This window comes from Octopus bimaculoides, chromosome 18 (genome assembly GCF_046866305.1).
Source record: "Octopus bimaculoides isolate indiv1 chromosome 18, ASM4686630v1, whole genome shotgun sequence".
NCBI lineage: Eukaryota > Metazoa > Mollusca > Cephalopoda > Octopoda > Octopodidae > Octopus > Octopus bimaculoides.
Genome location: NC_142945.1, coordinates 30,191,377 through 30,208,331, shown reverse-complemented (window position 1 = coordinate 30,208,331; position 16,955 = coordinate 30,191,377). Strand labels below are relative to the sequence as shown.

At 39.2% G+C, this 16,955-nt stretch overlaps 1 protein-coding gene across 3 annotated transcripts in view; it reads left to right on the top strand.

The window, feature by feature from the left end:
* LOC106875730 (synaptic vesicle glycoprotein 2C) overlaps window positions 1-16,412 on the top strand; it is a 200,522-nt gene extending 184,110 nt beyond the window's left edge. For 2 of the 3 annotated variants that reach the window (XM_089365959.1, XM_052974466.2), the window contains 3 exons: window positions 4,514-4,740; window positions 5,723-5,882; window positions 16,061-16,412. In XM_089365959.1, coding sequence (XP_089222085.1) covers window positions 4,514-4,740; window positions 5,723-5,882; window positions 16,061-16,244 — 571 coding nt within the window. In that variant the 3' untranslated portion in view covers window positions 16,245-16,412. The remainder of the gene's footprint in view (window positions 1-4,513; window positions 4,741-5,722; window positions 5,883-16,060) is intronic. The other variant, XM_089365960.1, reaches the window with a different exon arrangement.
* Window positions 16,413-16,955: the final 543 nt, after the last annotated feature.

Genomic DNA, 16,955 nt, shown 5'->3' with positions numbered 1-16,955 from the left:
AGCTAGACCCTGCTTACTGTATTCGCTTCACTGAGGACCCAGCTGGGTTGATGGCTTGTGTTGGTTTACCACATGCCACATGATCACAACAGATGAGAAGGTATGGAAATGGATAGGGACTGACTGGGACTCTGCTCTACAGATTACCTGAGAGGACCTGGGAATATATCAACAAATAGTGAATACAGCAACACACTGCAACTGTGCATATCCCCCCACCTGACCTATATACTGGATAGTTTTTTCTCTGACACACAAACATCCATTTATTGTTGCCCAATGTCAGCTCTATACACCACTTTATTCTCACACAGAAGTCATGTTATTTGTCTTTAGGACATAAATCTCCCATCCTCAATTATTAATCCACCTCTCTTGTGCAGACTAGCTACTGTACTCCAGTTTCTTTCAAAAAAGCAGTGATTGCACTTACATTGCACTTTTTCTATCACTCATCTCTCTTATCTAGACATAACCAATAACAACTACATTTTGCTCTGGTTGAAAATAGTTCAACTACTGTCTATGTCATTTCTGGATTTCTTTTAATCATCATCAACTGTTGAAATAACAAAGTGGCTGAAACCTAATTTCTGGTATCATCATCATCATCATCATTGTTTAACGTCCGCTTTCCATGCTAGCATGGGTTGGACGATTTGACTGAGGACTGGCAAGCCAGACGGCTGCACCAGGCCCCAATCTGATCTGGCAGAGTTTCTACAGCTGGATGCCCTTCCTAAGACCAACCAATCCGAGAGTGTAGTGGGTACTTTTACGTGCCACCGGCACGAGGGCCAGTCACACGGTACTGGCAACAGCCACGCTCAAAATGGTGTTTTTTACATGCCACCTGCACGGGAGCCAGTCCAGCGGCACTGGCAACGACCTCGCTCGAATGATTTTCTAACGTGCCACCAGCACAAGTGCTAGAAGGCGATGCTGGTAACGATTACACTCAAATGGTGCTATTTATGGGCTACTAGCACGGAAGCCAGACAGCTGCTCTGGTAATGATCATGCCTGGACGGTGCTCTTAGCGCTCCACTGGCGCAGGTGCCAGTCAACGAGTATGGTTCAATTACGATTTCGATTTCACTTGTCCCAACAGGTCTTAACAAGCAGAGTTTAATGTCCAAAGAAGGAGAGGTTGGCATGGGTGCCAGTCGTCGGGTTCGGTTCGATTACGATTTCAGATTTCAAATTTCAAATTCCAAATTCACTTGTCTCAACAGGTCTTTGAAAGCAGAGTTTTTAGTGTCCAATGAAGTAAAGATACGAATAAGTGAGCTGGCTACACTTCTGGCAGAGGTCACAGATTATGCTCTCACTTGCCTTGCCGGGTCTTCTCACATACTGCATATTTCCAAAGCTCCCGGTCACTAGTCATTGCCTTGGTGAGGCCTAAAGTTCAAAGGTCGTGCTTCGTCACCTCATCCCAAGTCTTCCTGGGTCTACCTCTTCCACAGATTCCCTCAACTGCTAGGGTGTGGCACTTTTTCACACAGCTATCCTCATCCATTCTTGCCACATGTCCATACCAGCGCAATCATCTCTCTTTCTTAGGTCTAACTTTTCTCTCAAGGTACTTACACTCTGTCAAGTATGCACACTGACATTACACATTCATCGGAGCATACTGGCTTCATTCCTTGCGAGCCTACGCATGTCCTCAGCAGTCACGGCCCATGTTTCAATGCCATGTAGCATGGCTGTTCGTACACATGCGTCATACAGTCTGCCTTTTACTCTGAGTGAGAGTCCCTTTGTCACCAACAGAGGTAAGAGCTCTCTAAATTTTGCCCAGGCTATTCTTATTCTAGCAACTACACTTTCAGTGCACCCTTCCCCACGACAAAATTGGTCACCTAGGTAGCGGAAGCTATCAACCACTTCTAATTTTTCTCCATGGAGTGTGGAAAAGGTTGTTTTCTGCACATTGTCAGTGTTTATTGCTCCTGAGCATCTGTCACATACTAAAACTATCTTGCTAGTTAGCCTTCCTTTGATATTGCTGCACCTCTTATGTGTTCATAGCTTACACTGGGTACATCTTATGGAGTTTCTACCTACGCCTTTTCTACAGATCGAGTAGGGCCATCTACCTGAAGGGGTTTGTGTTTTGTCTACCTTCCTACTTATTAGGACTTTGGTTTTTAGCTAGGTTGACTCTAAGGCCCTTTGATTCTAGTCCTTGCTTCCACACCTGAAACTTCTCTAGTTTTAATAGTGACTCAGCAATTAGGGCAAGGTCATCTGCATAGAGGAACTCCCAGGGGCATCCTGTCTTGAATTCCTCTGTTATTGCCTGGAGGACTAAACCTTGGTGGACCCCTACCTCTACCCGGAATTCTTCACTGTACTCGTTGCCAACCTTCACCTTACTGACAGCGTCCCTGTACATGGCTTGCACAGCTCTCACTAACCACTCATCTATCCCTAGTTTCCTCATTGACCACCAGATAAGGGATTGGGGTACCCTGTCAAAGGCTTTCTCCATGTCAACGAAAGCCAGGTACAGAGGTTTATCTTTGGTTAGGTATTTCTCCTGCAGCTGTCTTACCAGAAATATAGCATCAGTGATGCTTTTCCCTGGAATGAACCCAAACTGCATCTAATCTAAACTGACTCTCTCTCTAATTTGTTGGGCTATGACCCTCTCAGTGACCTCCATTACCTGGTCCAACAACTTGATACCTCTGTAATTGTTTGTGTCTAAAGTGTCACCTTTACCTTTATAGCAGTTGACTATGGTTTTGCTACACCAGTCATTGAGTATGATTCCTTCGTGTATCACCTGATTAACTATACAGGTGACTAGGCCGACACTGCCAGATATTTTGAGCATCACTGCAGTGATTCCTGATGGGCCGGGGGCTTTCCCTGTCTTCATACTCTTGATCGCTTTATCTATCAAGGTACTGTCAATTAGGATAGCTGGTCCCTCTGTTGGGTCGACACGCAGCAGTCTCTCTTCCTCCCATTCATTCTCTTTATTAAGCAGCCTTACATAGTGGCGTCTCCAAACCTCTCTCTTTGCAGCCTCGTTTAGTGCAAGTGAGCCATCATCCAAGTGGAGACATTTCTCTCCTTCGACATCACGATTCTCTCTCACACACTGTCTTGCAACATAAAATACTTCAAGTCTTTGGTTCTCACAGTGCAGAACATTGGCAAACTTTTTCTTATCTGTTTCCCCTCTGGCTAAGCAAACCTGTCTCCTAGCTTCCCTTCTGGCAGTCTGATACAATTCCCTGCTCCATCCATTCTTCCAGTCCTTCCAAGCCTGCTTCTTTTGTCTTATAGCCCTGTCAACCACATTGTTCCACCACCATGTTACTTTGGGTCGAGAGGGGACTTTGCACCATCCACAGATCTGGTCGGTGGCTCTCAGCAGGTTGTTCCGTAGAAACCTCCGATTGTCTTCCCCTTCTATTTCGTCAAATGCTTCGAGTAAGACATTTCTAAATCTCTGTCCATTTGCAGGATCTTTAAGCTTCCAAACCCTTCTCCAGGCTGGTCTACTTCTGGGCAACCATTTAGCCTTGATCTCGATGTCGCTAACTACTAATCTGTGTTGAAGGATACATTTTTGCCTGGGAAGGTTTTGGCATTTATAAGCCATCCTCTTTCCCTATTTCTGGTGAGGATGTAGTCGATTTGGCTAGTGTGTCTGCCGGAACGGTAGGTGACTAGGTGACAGGCAGGTTTCCTGAAGTTGGTATTGCAAACCATAAGATCGTTTGCATCACAGAACTAGATCGTTTATTCCATATCTCTCACCCATTGATGTTATCACATTTCATACCAAACATAACAACAACCCTGTTCCATTGTCAGCACAAAAATGCTGTGTATAACACACATCAAGGAATATTATAAAACATGCATAATTAAACCTTCACAAACTTTGCAAATGCTTGGCCTCTCAATGTCTATGAAGTCTAACCAAAACATGATATAATCAAGACTACATCTCAAAAGCTAAGCCTTCGTATCAGAGTGAGAAACTACTTCAAATCTAAGAAGCTGCCAACCCTATACAAAACTTGTGTACACATTGAAGTAAAACTTAGATATATAACAGAGCGTCTAACAAAAGATCATCTACTTGATTGGCAAATTACCACTTGCAATTTGACCAGTTATCTTTTCTTTCTGTTACAATAATGGTTCTTCTTCTGATCTAGTGAAATACCACTTCATCCAGTTCCTCTACTTTTTCTTTTGTCTAGTAGGAAACTAAACTTCTTTAATTAACACTTCATCTAAATTTTTATGCTCAGAACTGCAATATTCTTCAACTGCCTTTTTACCCACTTTTTTTAACAAATTGACCTTGCTAGTCTTGAGAAGTCTGCAAAAACAATGCAACTTTTTTCTGAAGTATTTTCTCCAAAAGTTGTCAAAAAATGAATACTTCTCTTCCTAATACTACCATAAAAAAATTATATGCATAAGTGAAAATGTTCTTTTCTCTTTTTTTTTTAATGTGTGATTAATCCTTCCACAGCTATTATGGTCTGTCAATGTGGTTCCCGAGTATGTTCAACAAAATAGAGAAATATGGAGGTTCAATATGCAGCCCTGGAAAACCTACAAATGCTACAGTTAATCTGACCTGTCAGGAACCTAACAGTGACATTTACTTTGATGGTTTCTTGACTGCTGTTTCCAATTTACCTGGCAACATACTCAGTATGATGCTTGTAGATAGAATTGGTCGTAAAATCCTCTTAGGTAAGATTGAATATTATCAACAATAGAGATGAAGGAAGCTATCTTGGGTGAGCATTTTGCATGCTAAATATATATGTGGTATAGTCTTATACATGTAATATAGTAAGTTGAAAATCATTGATTAACTGAGATTATTCTTGCAGTCAAAGGACAAAATGCTCTCTGAGGGGTTTTAAAATTTAACAATAACTCAAATCTGTCAATTAGTAAAATCTGTCAATCCAAATTCTTAGAAAATAAGGACAATGCAGTTAGGGGTGGATCTTGTGTTTAAAGCTAATAAGTGCAGGCAACAGACATCTTTTCAGTGCAATAAATTAAACTTAATCACATATATGTAACTTGCATGTGCATAATACACATATGTGTATTATAGTACATTTGCTCTTATTTTGTTGTTTGTTGAATTTAAAGTTTGAAGTATGTTTATATCTATGGCTTTAATGAATCATGTATTGTGTGACATCATGAGGTCAGACATTATTACTCTTGCTGTTGTAATTTCATAATTAATTATTTTTTGGCAACAAAGTTATGGTACAGAAATCTGACTGAATCTACTTGTTGGAAATATTTATAACTTTCTTTTACTGTGTTGTAAAGTAAGAACATTATACATAATTTATGAGTGTTTTCTTGGAGCAGAAAATTTGAGGGGAATATGTAAATTAGTATCATTAATACAAAATGTGAAGCAACAAGTTGTACTTTGGGACTGTAAGGGAAGTAGAGGAAAAGTAGTCTTACCAGACTGTGGTCATTGTGTAGAATTGAATAATTACATTATAGTATTTGCTGTGAGGCTAAAGAAACAGAAAACAAGAGGCCTTGGTTGAATGTATTGTAATTTGAAAGTGGGATACAGTAAGCAAAAGTCTAATGGGTACATCTATGAATGACACCACATCATCTTATGTTTATATTTTCATGTTTCATCCCTCACACTGTGTTATTTCAAAAACACTTTCATTTCTCTCTGCAGTTGTTAGCATGGTGATCTCTGGATTGAGTGTCTTCTTCATCTGGCTTGTCAAAACAAAAGTACAAAGTTTGGCATTATCATGCCTATTTGGTGGTATTTCTGTTATTGGGTGGAACTCTCTTGACACTATATCAAGTGAAATATTTCCAACACAACTGAGGTGAGTATCATAATCCTCATCAGCAGCGCCACCATTGCCACCACATCCTCCTCCTCCTCCTCCTCCTCCTCATCATCATCATCATCATCATCATCATCTAATGTTCATTGGCCATGCTAGCATGGATTGGATGGCTTGATAGGATCCAGTGCATCCAAGGACCACATTGTGATCCAATGTTTGCTTTTGCATTGACTCTATGGTTTTTTGCCCTTCCTGACATTAATCACTTTACAATGGGGCCAGCATTGCTGATGTCACCTTGTAGTTTGCCAGTCTAACATCCCTTTGATTGAATGGAGCTACAGTGGAGAGGGAGGAGGCTTTATGCCAGATGAGAAATTAAAATATGAAAGAAGGGGCCAGAACAGGAAAGGTTTCTTGCTGTAGGAGAAATACATGGCTACTTACATTATAGAAAAGTGGATAGGAGAAACTGGGGTGGATCCAGAAAAAGAGAGAAAATAATTGTGACAGGGTGTCGGAATGGATTCTCAAACTACAAGAAGGTGAATAGAAGTGAGTGGGTACGGAATAAGAAGTGTGAGTGGGTAGAGGTTGCAAGAAGAGAGTAAAGGATGGTAAGAGAAGGGGTAATGGGTGAGGAGGTAAATATAATGAAGGAAAAGGGTTGAAGGGTGGTCAGTAATGAACGTGTTGGAGGGAAGGCAGAATATAGTGAGTGGTGGACAAGAGTGGAAGAGTGATTAATGATATATGAGCTGGAAGAGGAGGTAAGGGAGAGTCGGGGAAGATTTACAGGATGAAAGGGATGAAGCGCACAGGATAGTAATAATAATAGGGGGAATTTTAGAGAAAGTAAGATGACATGAAGGTGGGTATGTTGCATGAATATAGGTAGAAGCAGATGTAGTGTATAGGGAAAGTCAGAAATATATGGTTGTGGAAAAGGAGAGATAATTTGATAGCACAGCAGGGTGATTGATTTAAAATTTGAGGGGAGGACATTAAGTGCATTGGTTCTGAGTTGAGAGAAAGATAACTGGTATTACAGAAAGAAAAATGATGAAATACGCAGTTCTGCTCTCATTTAATTACAACAGCAGAATACTGCAACTAGGGTAGAGGCTGGAGGAAACAGTGACAGTTTAAAAAGCTTTAAATATTTCAAATGATTTTGATTTTTTTTTAACATGGCAATTTATCCATACCTTTTCAATTCTCACACACACACACTCTCTCTCTCTCTCTCATATATATATATTTTTGTCATTATCGTCGTTTAACGTCCGCTTTCCTTGCTGACATGGATTGGACGGTTTGACTGAGGACTGGTGATCCAGAAGGCTGCACCAGGCTCAATCTGATCCAGCAAAGTTTCTACAGCTGGATGCCCTTCTTAATGCCAACCACTCCATGAGTGTAGTGGGTGCTTTTACTTGCCACCGGCACAAGGTCCAATCAGGCGGTTGTGGTAATGACCACACTCAAAAGGTGTTTTTTATGTGCTACCTGCACGGAAATCAGTCTGGCGGCACTGGCAACAACCACACTCGAATGTTTTACACGTACCACCGGCACATGTGCTGGTTAGGCAATGCTGGAAATGATCACGCTCAAATGGTGCTTTTTATGTGCCACCGGCACGGGAGTCAATCCGTGGCCCTGGCAATGATCACACAGGTCTCCTCATTCATTTGAAACACATGACCATACCCATGCAGTCGTCTCTCTTGCAACCACATCTGATGCTTCTTAAATCCAACTTTTCTCTCAGGGCGCTTAAATCATTAATGATTTCTACCAGATGGTCAGCATGGAAATAAAAACCTCATAGGTAAATTTTACAAATATTTTATAATTGAAACTTTCGGTGGACCGAAAGTTTTAATTCATTTTCTTTCTTTTCCTAGCCTATTAAATGGTGTGTTATACTTGGAGAATTTATGGTGGTAATAGTGTCTTTTGACGTCTATTTTTTCAGTGCGTGGTGAGGCACAAACCAAGCCTTTGTTATAATTATGTATATAATTATAATATATATATATATATATATATATATATATATATATATATATATACTCTTTTACTTGTTTCAGTCATTTGACTGTGGCCATACTGGAGCACCACTTTTAGTTGAAGAAATTGACCCCAGGACTTATTCTTTGTAAGCCTAGTACTTATTCTATCGGTCTCTTTTGCCGAACTGCTTAGTTACAGAGATATAAATACACCAGCATCGATTGTTAAGCGATTTTGGGGGACAAACACAGACACACATACATACATATATCATCATCATCATCATTTAACGTCCGCTTTCCATGCTAGCATGAGTTGGACGATTTCACTGGGAACTGGCGAAGCGGCTGGCTACTTCAGGCCCCAATCTGATTTGGCAGAGTTTCTACAGCTGGATGCCCTTCCTAACGCCAACCACTCCAAGAGTGTAGTGGGTGTTTTTACGTGCTACCAGCACAAGGGCCAGTCCTGTGGTACTGGCAACGGCCACACTCAAATGGTGTTTTTTATGTGCCACCTGCACAGGAGTCAGTCCAATGTTTTGTTCACATGCCACCGGCACAAGTGCCAGTAAGGCTAAGCTGGAAACGATTGCGCTCAAATGCTGCTTTTTACATGCCACTGGCACGGGAGCAAGACCGCTGCTCTGGCAGTGATCCCTCTCGGATGGTGCTGTTAGCACTCCACTGGCACAGGTGCCAGTCATCAAATAATGTCTTGTTTAGATTATGTATAGTTGAGGAGATTATATTATATTATACATAAGCATTATTTATTAGATTTACTTCTATTTGACCATTAACTTGTTTAAAAAAATATATTTTTAATATCTAGCGGTTTTTTCCATTCTTGGTTTTTTTATTTACTTTCATAAGTCCAACGGTTTTTTGAAATGTACAGCGTCCTGTACTTGTTCGCTATTTAACTTCATAGGATAACATCATAACTTAACATCTCTTCTCATTTACTCTGCTTTCTAACGGTTTCAAGACCAATATGCTATACAGTTTCAATACATATCATGTCTTTTCAACTTGTTTATATATACATGTAATTCTAGGACAACTATGAATGTTGTCTGTTTTTACTGTCTGCTATGAATTAATCTGACCCTGAAGAGATACAATATTCCATATTTTATAATATGCATGAGTTGGTCTGGATATTGCATTGAAATGATCATAGGTCATATAAAGTTTTTACAATGGATCATCTTTTAGCTCTTATTTAAATTGATATATATATATATATAGATAGATAGGCGCAGGAGTGGCTGTGTGGTAAGTAGCTTGCTTACCAACCACATCGTTCCAGGTTCATTCCCACTGTGTGGCACCTTGGGCAAGTGTCTTCTACTATAGCCTCAGGCCAACCAAAGCCTTGTGAGTGTATTTGGTAGACAGAAACTGAAAGAAGCCCATCGTATATATGTATGTGTTTGTGTGACTGTTTGTCCCCCCAACATCGCTTGACAACTGATGCTGGTGTGTTTATGTCCCCATAACTTAGCGGTTCAGCAAAAGAGACTGATAGAATAAGTACTAGGCTTCCAAAGAATAAGTCCTGGAGGCGATTTGCTCAACTAAAGGTGGTGCTCCAGCATGGCCACAGTCAAATGACTGATACAAGCAAAAGAGTGCATATATATATATATATACATATCCCTCTATCACATTCTTCAATACTTGTAAGGATTATTTGTTGACATAAAAATCTTCCTCCTCTGTTTAAATCTTACATTTCTAAAATGTACATTTTATTCATAAACAGTCTTGGAAATCAGCTCTTTAAAACACCCTGACTATTTCACTTCTTTGCCAAGCCCCTCCCACCCACTCCTATTGCCAGCAGACCAATTCAACACCCTGTGTATCTAGCCAATCAAACAGACTTAGACTAGCTTACCTGAAACTTTCCTTCCCCCAATCCATCTGCCTGTGACATCAACACTCTTTTTTCCCCTTGTCTAAATAATATCTGGTCATCTTGCTTAAAGTTTGTGATCAGTCTGTACAGTAAAGTCCCATAAGATCTTAAGTTGATCGTTCTCTGTTACACTCTCTAGTTGATAACCAAACTTGTAAGGCAAATACTGAACACCCATCTAACATAATAATAATCAACTTTAGTAAATTACTCCCCCCTTTTTTTATGCAGCTGTCTGACTGTCGGAAACTAAACCAGCCAACCTACAGAGCTTGCTTTGTGAGGAGGGTACCTTTTGTTATTTGGTGTCCCTACAGAATGAAATACAAAACCTATCTAACGGTAGATGAACTCTGATGAGTCAATGGCCATCCAAATAACAACTCATTCACCAGCTGCAAAGCACTGCGTACTAGATTTAGTGTCCTGCACAGGATAGCTCACTTAAACTTGTAAGGGGAGAAGAGCCTCTTTGAGTCTTTTTAGATAAAACCCCTCTAGAGATGGTGTCTTGATAAAAATACTGATGGTTGTGACACCTTATCAACACTTTCCTCTGCATGAGAGTAATGAATTACAGAATTTACACAAACAGTAGTGTAAATGAGGATGGAACTATAGGTAATGGACTTTCACTTGGCAGGTGCCCTGTGGGTGAGCAGCACAGGCCCATCATTATACAGTTGCTAGAACTAAGACAATGAATATAGCTATCATGGAATGTTGTTGTTGTTGTTCTTATTATTATTATTATCAAGGCGGTGAGCTGGCAGAATCATTAGCATGCTGTGTGAAATACTTAGCAGTATTTTATCTGCTGCTATGTTCTGAGTTCAAATTTTGCTATGGTCAACTTTGCCTTTCATCCTCTTGGGGTTGATGAAATAGGTACCAGTTGAGTACTGGGGTTGATGTAATCGACTATCCCCTTCCCCCAAATTTCAAGCCTTGTGCCTATAGTAGAAAGGGTTATTATTATAGATTATTATTCATGGTATGCATGAATATGTTGCATTTGGAACTGGTCACAACCAGTTTCCTTAGATATCAAGGACCTTTCTTATAAACTTTGCTGTTCTTATAGTTACACCAATCTCAATACAAAACTACCAAGTTTGTTGATGACAGTATATAGGTACCTATAACTACTGGAATTACTTTTATAGAAACCCTCCAGTCTTTGCACTTCCCTAGCCAGATTCTAGTATTTCCCTATTTTTCCCTGTTCTTTGACTGATGCTTTCATGTCTGCAGCTGTGTTCATCTCTTTGATGATGCACTCTTTTTTCCCCTTGTCTAAATAATATCTGGTCATCTTGCTTAAAGTTTGTGATCAGTCTGTACAGTAAAGTCCCATAAGATCTTAAGCTGATCATTCTCTGTTACACTCTCTAGTTGATATTGGTACCATTGTCTGCCTTCTTCAAATCCTCTTTGCCGTAATATGTCCCAGTGTATTACCTTAGTTACACAGTCAACAATCATATCTGCATCTCCTCCGTGCCAAAGGACTACAGAACTTATTATGTGCACAATGGATTCCTCTTGTTTATTACATATTTAGCACTTTTCACAGTTTTGTCTATTTTTGCCTTAATGACATTCATCTGCAATGATTGGTTTTCAGTAGCTATTGTGAGTCCTGTTTCTTCTTAAGTTCTCCATTCTTTAGCCATAAACAAAATTCATCTGCTGTGTAATACTGCATTTGATTGAGATGCTGATTGTGTAGTTCTTTTCTCCAGATGTTTCTTTCTCATTCGTTTTCTTCTTTTCTTGTATTCCATTGCAGTCTCCACAACTTCTGTCTTCCCTCCTATCGCAGCTCAAATCAGTCTTTCTGTGTTATTTCTCACATACACTTCTATATCACATTCTCCCATGTCTATGCAGTCTTCTAGTAATATCAGTCCTCTCCCCCCTCCTTCCATGGTAGGTATAACCTGTCAACATTGTCCATAGGATGTGTTGTTCTGATTTTACAGGCTGTGTCTCTTATTCTTCCTTAGTCCTATTAGAGATACTGTTCATGTTTTATTGCAGAGATGCTTTTCCCTCCATTTATTTTTGAGCTTAGTACCCTTTTCACTCTTCTGAGATATTCCTGTCTCAACTTCTTCATTTCCTGACAAAAATTCTGTCTTCCTCAAGTACATCTGGGTACTTGTAACTGGCACCCTCATTCATTGCTCTGATTGATATTATTATTATTAAATAAGGAGTTTAAGATTTTGGCCAAGGCATTAGTGAAAAGGTTGGTGCTTATCATCAAAGTGGTCAGGGAAATACAAACGTGCACGATCCTAAATAGGTCTATCTACAACAATCTCCACCTCATGTGATGATTCACAGAGAGGGCTGCGATGAAAGCTGTCTGTTGGAGGGTGGGGGCTCTGAACATCTGGATCAGTCTAAAGCATCTATTAGAGTTGACCATCATTATCTAGAAACTGTCCTGAAATCAACCAGATTTTCCCCCATTTTCAGAGGTTAGATTGCTGCAATGACAGTGGTCAAAGTAAAGAGTCACCTATCCAAATCATTTTTCATCACACACTCAGTCCATCAGGGCTGCCTGCTGTCACCTCCTCTGTACATGCTGGCTCTCGAGCTACTACTGCAGAAGCTGGAACAGTTGAGGGGCATCTCATTTGAATGGGGACATGGGAGGGCAGTGTTGGGATATGCAGACAATGTCACCATCATAGTGTTGGATACCTCCAAAGTAGAGATGGTCAGCTCCATTCTAAAGGAATATGAGTCAGTGACAGGGGCTAAAATTAATGCTGACAAGTCAGTAGGTTTGCAGCTGGATACCTAGAGAAGCAGGTCAATGCTGTTGGATGGCATTTTGGTTGCTGGATTGATAGACCAGTTGAATTGCTTGGGGCCTGATTCAGTCCCAGCCTCCTGGTGGACAAAAACAGTATCAAGATGATGAAGAGAGTGGCTAGTCTCACCCAGAAATGGCTACAGATGAAGCTGTCACTGAAAGATCAAGAAGTGAAAAATGCCTGTGTCGCTTCCATCATCATTTATTGCCTGACTATTGGTGCCTTGATTTGGCTACTTCTTGATCAGGTTGGACATTCCACTATAGCAATATATAAAGGATTAGTGGTGGGAAAGTGTGACAACATTCTTGGGGAGACTCTGGGTGTTGATGAAAACAGACTTGCTAATCTGATCCAGAGAGCTTTCTGGTTGGAGATTACCATGGATTCAGCAGTTTTTAGGCCTGGCAGTGCCAGTTTGAGATATACTGTACAAATGCCTGCAGAACAATGAAACTGTTCTACAAGCACTTATTCAATGTCTGTGCTTTGCTGACTTTTTGAGCTACATCGAATAGCTGTTACATATGGTACAAATCCATATGTGATGATTGTCCATAGTGATGATTGCCCTGACACCTTCCTTTAATAGGGCAGGTAAGGCAGTCTTCATTTTTCTGGTGATGATTGCAAAATTGGTTGTCTGGTGGACAACGTTGAAAGGCATGAGGACAGAGACTTTCCTCTTTGGTAGATCCCTCATCAACCTTTTCAAGTTTCACTTGAAAAGAAAAGTGAAGATAGAGAGGGAGATGCTGTCCTTGAGTGAATTTATTGAAAGGTGAGTGAAAGTTGCAAAAATAGCAAGAGTGGATGGCACTGCTCTATTTGTAAACCTTTTAACTGGAGAACAGGAAGTGGAGAAGGTACTTGCCCTTGGTGTTCAGGGAAATCTTGGATAGCAAGGTTCTTTGGGTGTTCCTAGAGGTCTTCTTGTATCAGAAAGACCACATCATTATTCTTTTTTTTTTTTTGTTCTTTTACTGATATATACTTTTTCTTTTGTTTTATTGTATACCATGTATATTTTCTATTTTTTTAATTCTGTTATTATATGTGTGTGAATGTATATGTCTATACATATATATACCCTATATATATTATTTAATAAATACAATATATGTTTTTATGTACTACTAATAGTTTCATGTGCTGAGAGCCAGACAATATTTTTTAACATGTTTGGTGTCCTAGCACAATCATCAGACACTGCTCACATAGCATAACGAACTAAAAATGGGATGATAGGATGAGAGAAAAGGTGAGAAAGAAGTAGATATAAAAGGTGGAAGATTGAAAAACCAGAAAACAAAAAAAGAACAGAAAGTGGGGAATTAGAGTTATTTTCCCTTAGACCATAAAATATAACACCCCCCACAATTTGCTGCTTTCTGTTTTCTTTTATGTTTCCAGTTTTTTCAACCTTCCACCTTTTATATGTACTTCTTTCTCACCTTTTCTTGATTTTCCTCTCATCCTATTGTTCCAATTTTAGTTCATTATGCCATGTGGGCAGTGCTTGATGATTGTGCTAGGGCACCAGACATGTTAAAAAATACTGTCTGACTCTCAGCACATGAAACTAATAGTAGCACATAAAAAGAACAAGAGAGAAGTTCGCAGATATCGTATTTATGAAATATAGAGAGTAATATCAACAAAAAGAGAAATAAAGTGAAAGTTAAACTTGAATGAGAGAGAAAAAGATTGAGTAAGAACAATAAAATTAATATGGTAGATCAGAATATACTGAGCTATGTGATTGTGCATAAGAGGGAGTGCTGAAAAGTTCCTGGCTTTAAGGGTATTGTGAAAAGCCTGGCTGGAGGCCCAACCTTCCAAGTTCTTTTACAGTGCTTAGAAGAACTGAAGGACCACTGCAATAAGTGTGTGAATCTGGAAGGGGAATATGTTGAATAAAATCATAATTAACTGATCCTCCTGTTTTTTCGTTTACCCAAAGCCAGGAACTTTTCAGCACTCCTTCATACAATGGACCAAACAATTTAGTATTCAATATTTTTACCTATGAGAGAATGTATCAGTTTGCTATTCATCCCTCTGGTGGGGTTGATAAATTAAGTACCAGGCATGTCCAAACCACTTCAATTATGTGATTGACTGTGCAGCCAGAGTACAATGATCATCAAACCTGATTATGCTGATAATGTTGCTCTGTTGAGCTTGCCCCACAGTGATCTTTAAACCAAGCTAGAATGAGCTTGTAAGTTTCTAAGGTGGGTTTTAAAAAATTCATCTCGAAAATGAGCCTATGTTCAAAATACCTGCCACCTGCTGTTGTGAGTTGGTTGCCAAATCAAGCCCAGTTTAAAACCTGCCCTTATTCTATTGATAGTGGCTATAGGTATTTGAAACTTCAGTTACTTGTATACCACTTTTCTAGTCTATGAGTGACATGGATGTATCCAGACTAGTGGCTATCATGGATCCTAAATATGAATAACTTCACAAAACAACATTTTTTAACCCTTTCAATGCCAACCTGCCTGAGACTACTCCTGGTTCTATGATGCAAACTATTATGAGCCAACTTTAAATATTCATCAAAATTCCATGTTCATTTATGTTCCAAACACCAGCTTAATAATGACAAAATTATTTTATGAAAGTTTTCATTGTTTTCAAAATTAATTAAAATGGAGGTGTATTTCAATAGAAATATGATAACCAAAGGGTTAAAATTATTCAGATGTGAACATTTTTCTCAGATATTAATTGTAGAATAGCACCAGATGATGGAGGCCTGCAGTTTACATTGGAACTAGTTTCTCAGCTGCAGAGAAGAAATGAGTGAACTAGAACATAGATTTTTGTACAGAGTCCAATCTCTTGTCAGGATCACCAGCTGAGTATTGTTCACACAAAAGCAGTATGATAAGGTTGATGCACTTTTTATTTTTATTCACTAATTGACCAAGTCAGTAACAAACATGCCAATATAAAGAAATGCCTGACACTAGGATTGTCTCTCTATATTTTGAGTTAGAATCCTGATAGAATAACATTTACCTTTCATCTATCCCAAATTGATTCTGTTACCATCCAGATTCTAGGCTCATTCTGAGTGACTCTACCCTCACCTTTAAACATTTGTGACTTTTGCTAATAAAAATTATTACATTTATTATTGCTTCATTATTTATTTCACATAAATGCATCATAATTTGTAAGGCTTTTTGTTTGACTTAGCATAATTAACTGTACCCATCACTTGATGGTTACTTCAATGATTTGTTGGAGGGAGAAATATAACTTGTTGTTGCTATGCCTTTTTTAAGGTCATTAATGACTATTTAAGTGAAATGAGTTCTGAAAATGGAAGCTAACTAATCTTTTTAAATGAATTTTTTCTCTCTGTTGACACTTATGTTCAATATAAATAATGCTGTTTATGATTTTGTTCTAAATTTTCAGATCCACGGGCTTAGGTGTACAAACAGCTACATTGAGAATTGGTGCAATACTTGGAAACCTGGTTTTTGGGATTCTTATAAATGCACAATGTGCTATACCAATGCTTCTAACTTCTGGGCTTCTGCTACTTGGAGGTCTCCTTGCAATAAAGCTACCAGATTTGACTGGCAAAGACCTGTCTTGATATGTTTCTATTAACTGATATGTCTTTCTATATAATATATCAATATATCAAATTATTTTAAAAATTCAAAACATTTTAAATTTGCATATTATATTTTAAAAATTATCATATTTTTTATTATGTTAATGTTTGGTTTTATATTCAGTTATAATAAAACAACTTTGTATAGTTGTCTGTCTGTTTGTCTGTCACACACACACATACAAATAATCCAAAGTACAACTTCAATGACCAGTTCTATATTTAAGAGATGAGGAATTATTTACATTTGACAGATATTTGTCCTCACCTTGTTTGTTGTTAACACAACGTTTCAGCTGATATACCCTCCAGCCTTCATATGGCATAGTGGTTAAGAGCGCGGGCTACTAACCCCAAGATTCCAAGTTCGATTTCAAGCAGTGACCTGAATAATAATCATCATCATCATCATCATCGTTTAACGTCCGCTTTCCATGCTAGCATGGGTTGGACGATTTGACTGAGGACTGGTGAAACCGGATGGCAACACCAGGCTCCAGTCTAATTTGGCAGAGTTTCTACAGCTGGATGCCCTTCCTAACGCCAACCACTCAGAGAGTGTAGTGGGTGCTTTTACATGTCACCCGCACGAAAACGGCCACACTCGAAATGGTGTCTTTTATGTGCCACCCGCACAAGCCAGTCCAGGGGCACTGGCAATGATCTCGCTCGAAAATCCTACGGGAGCCA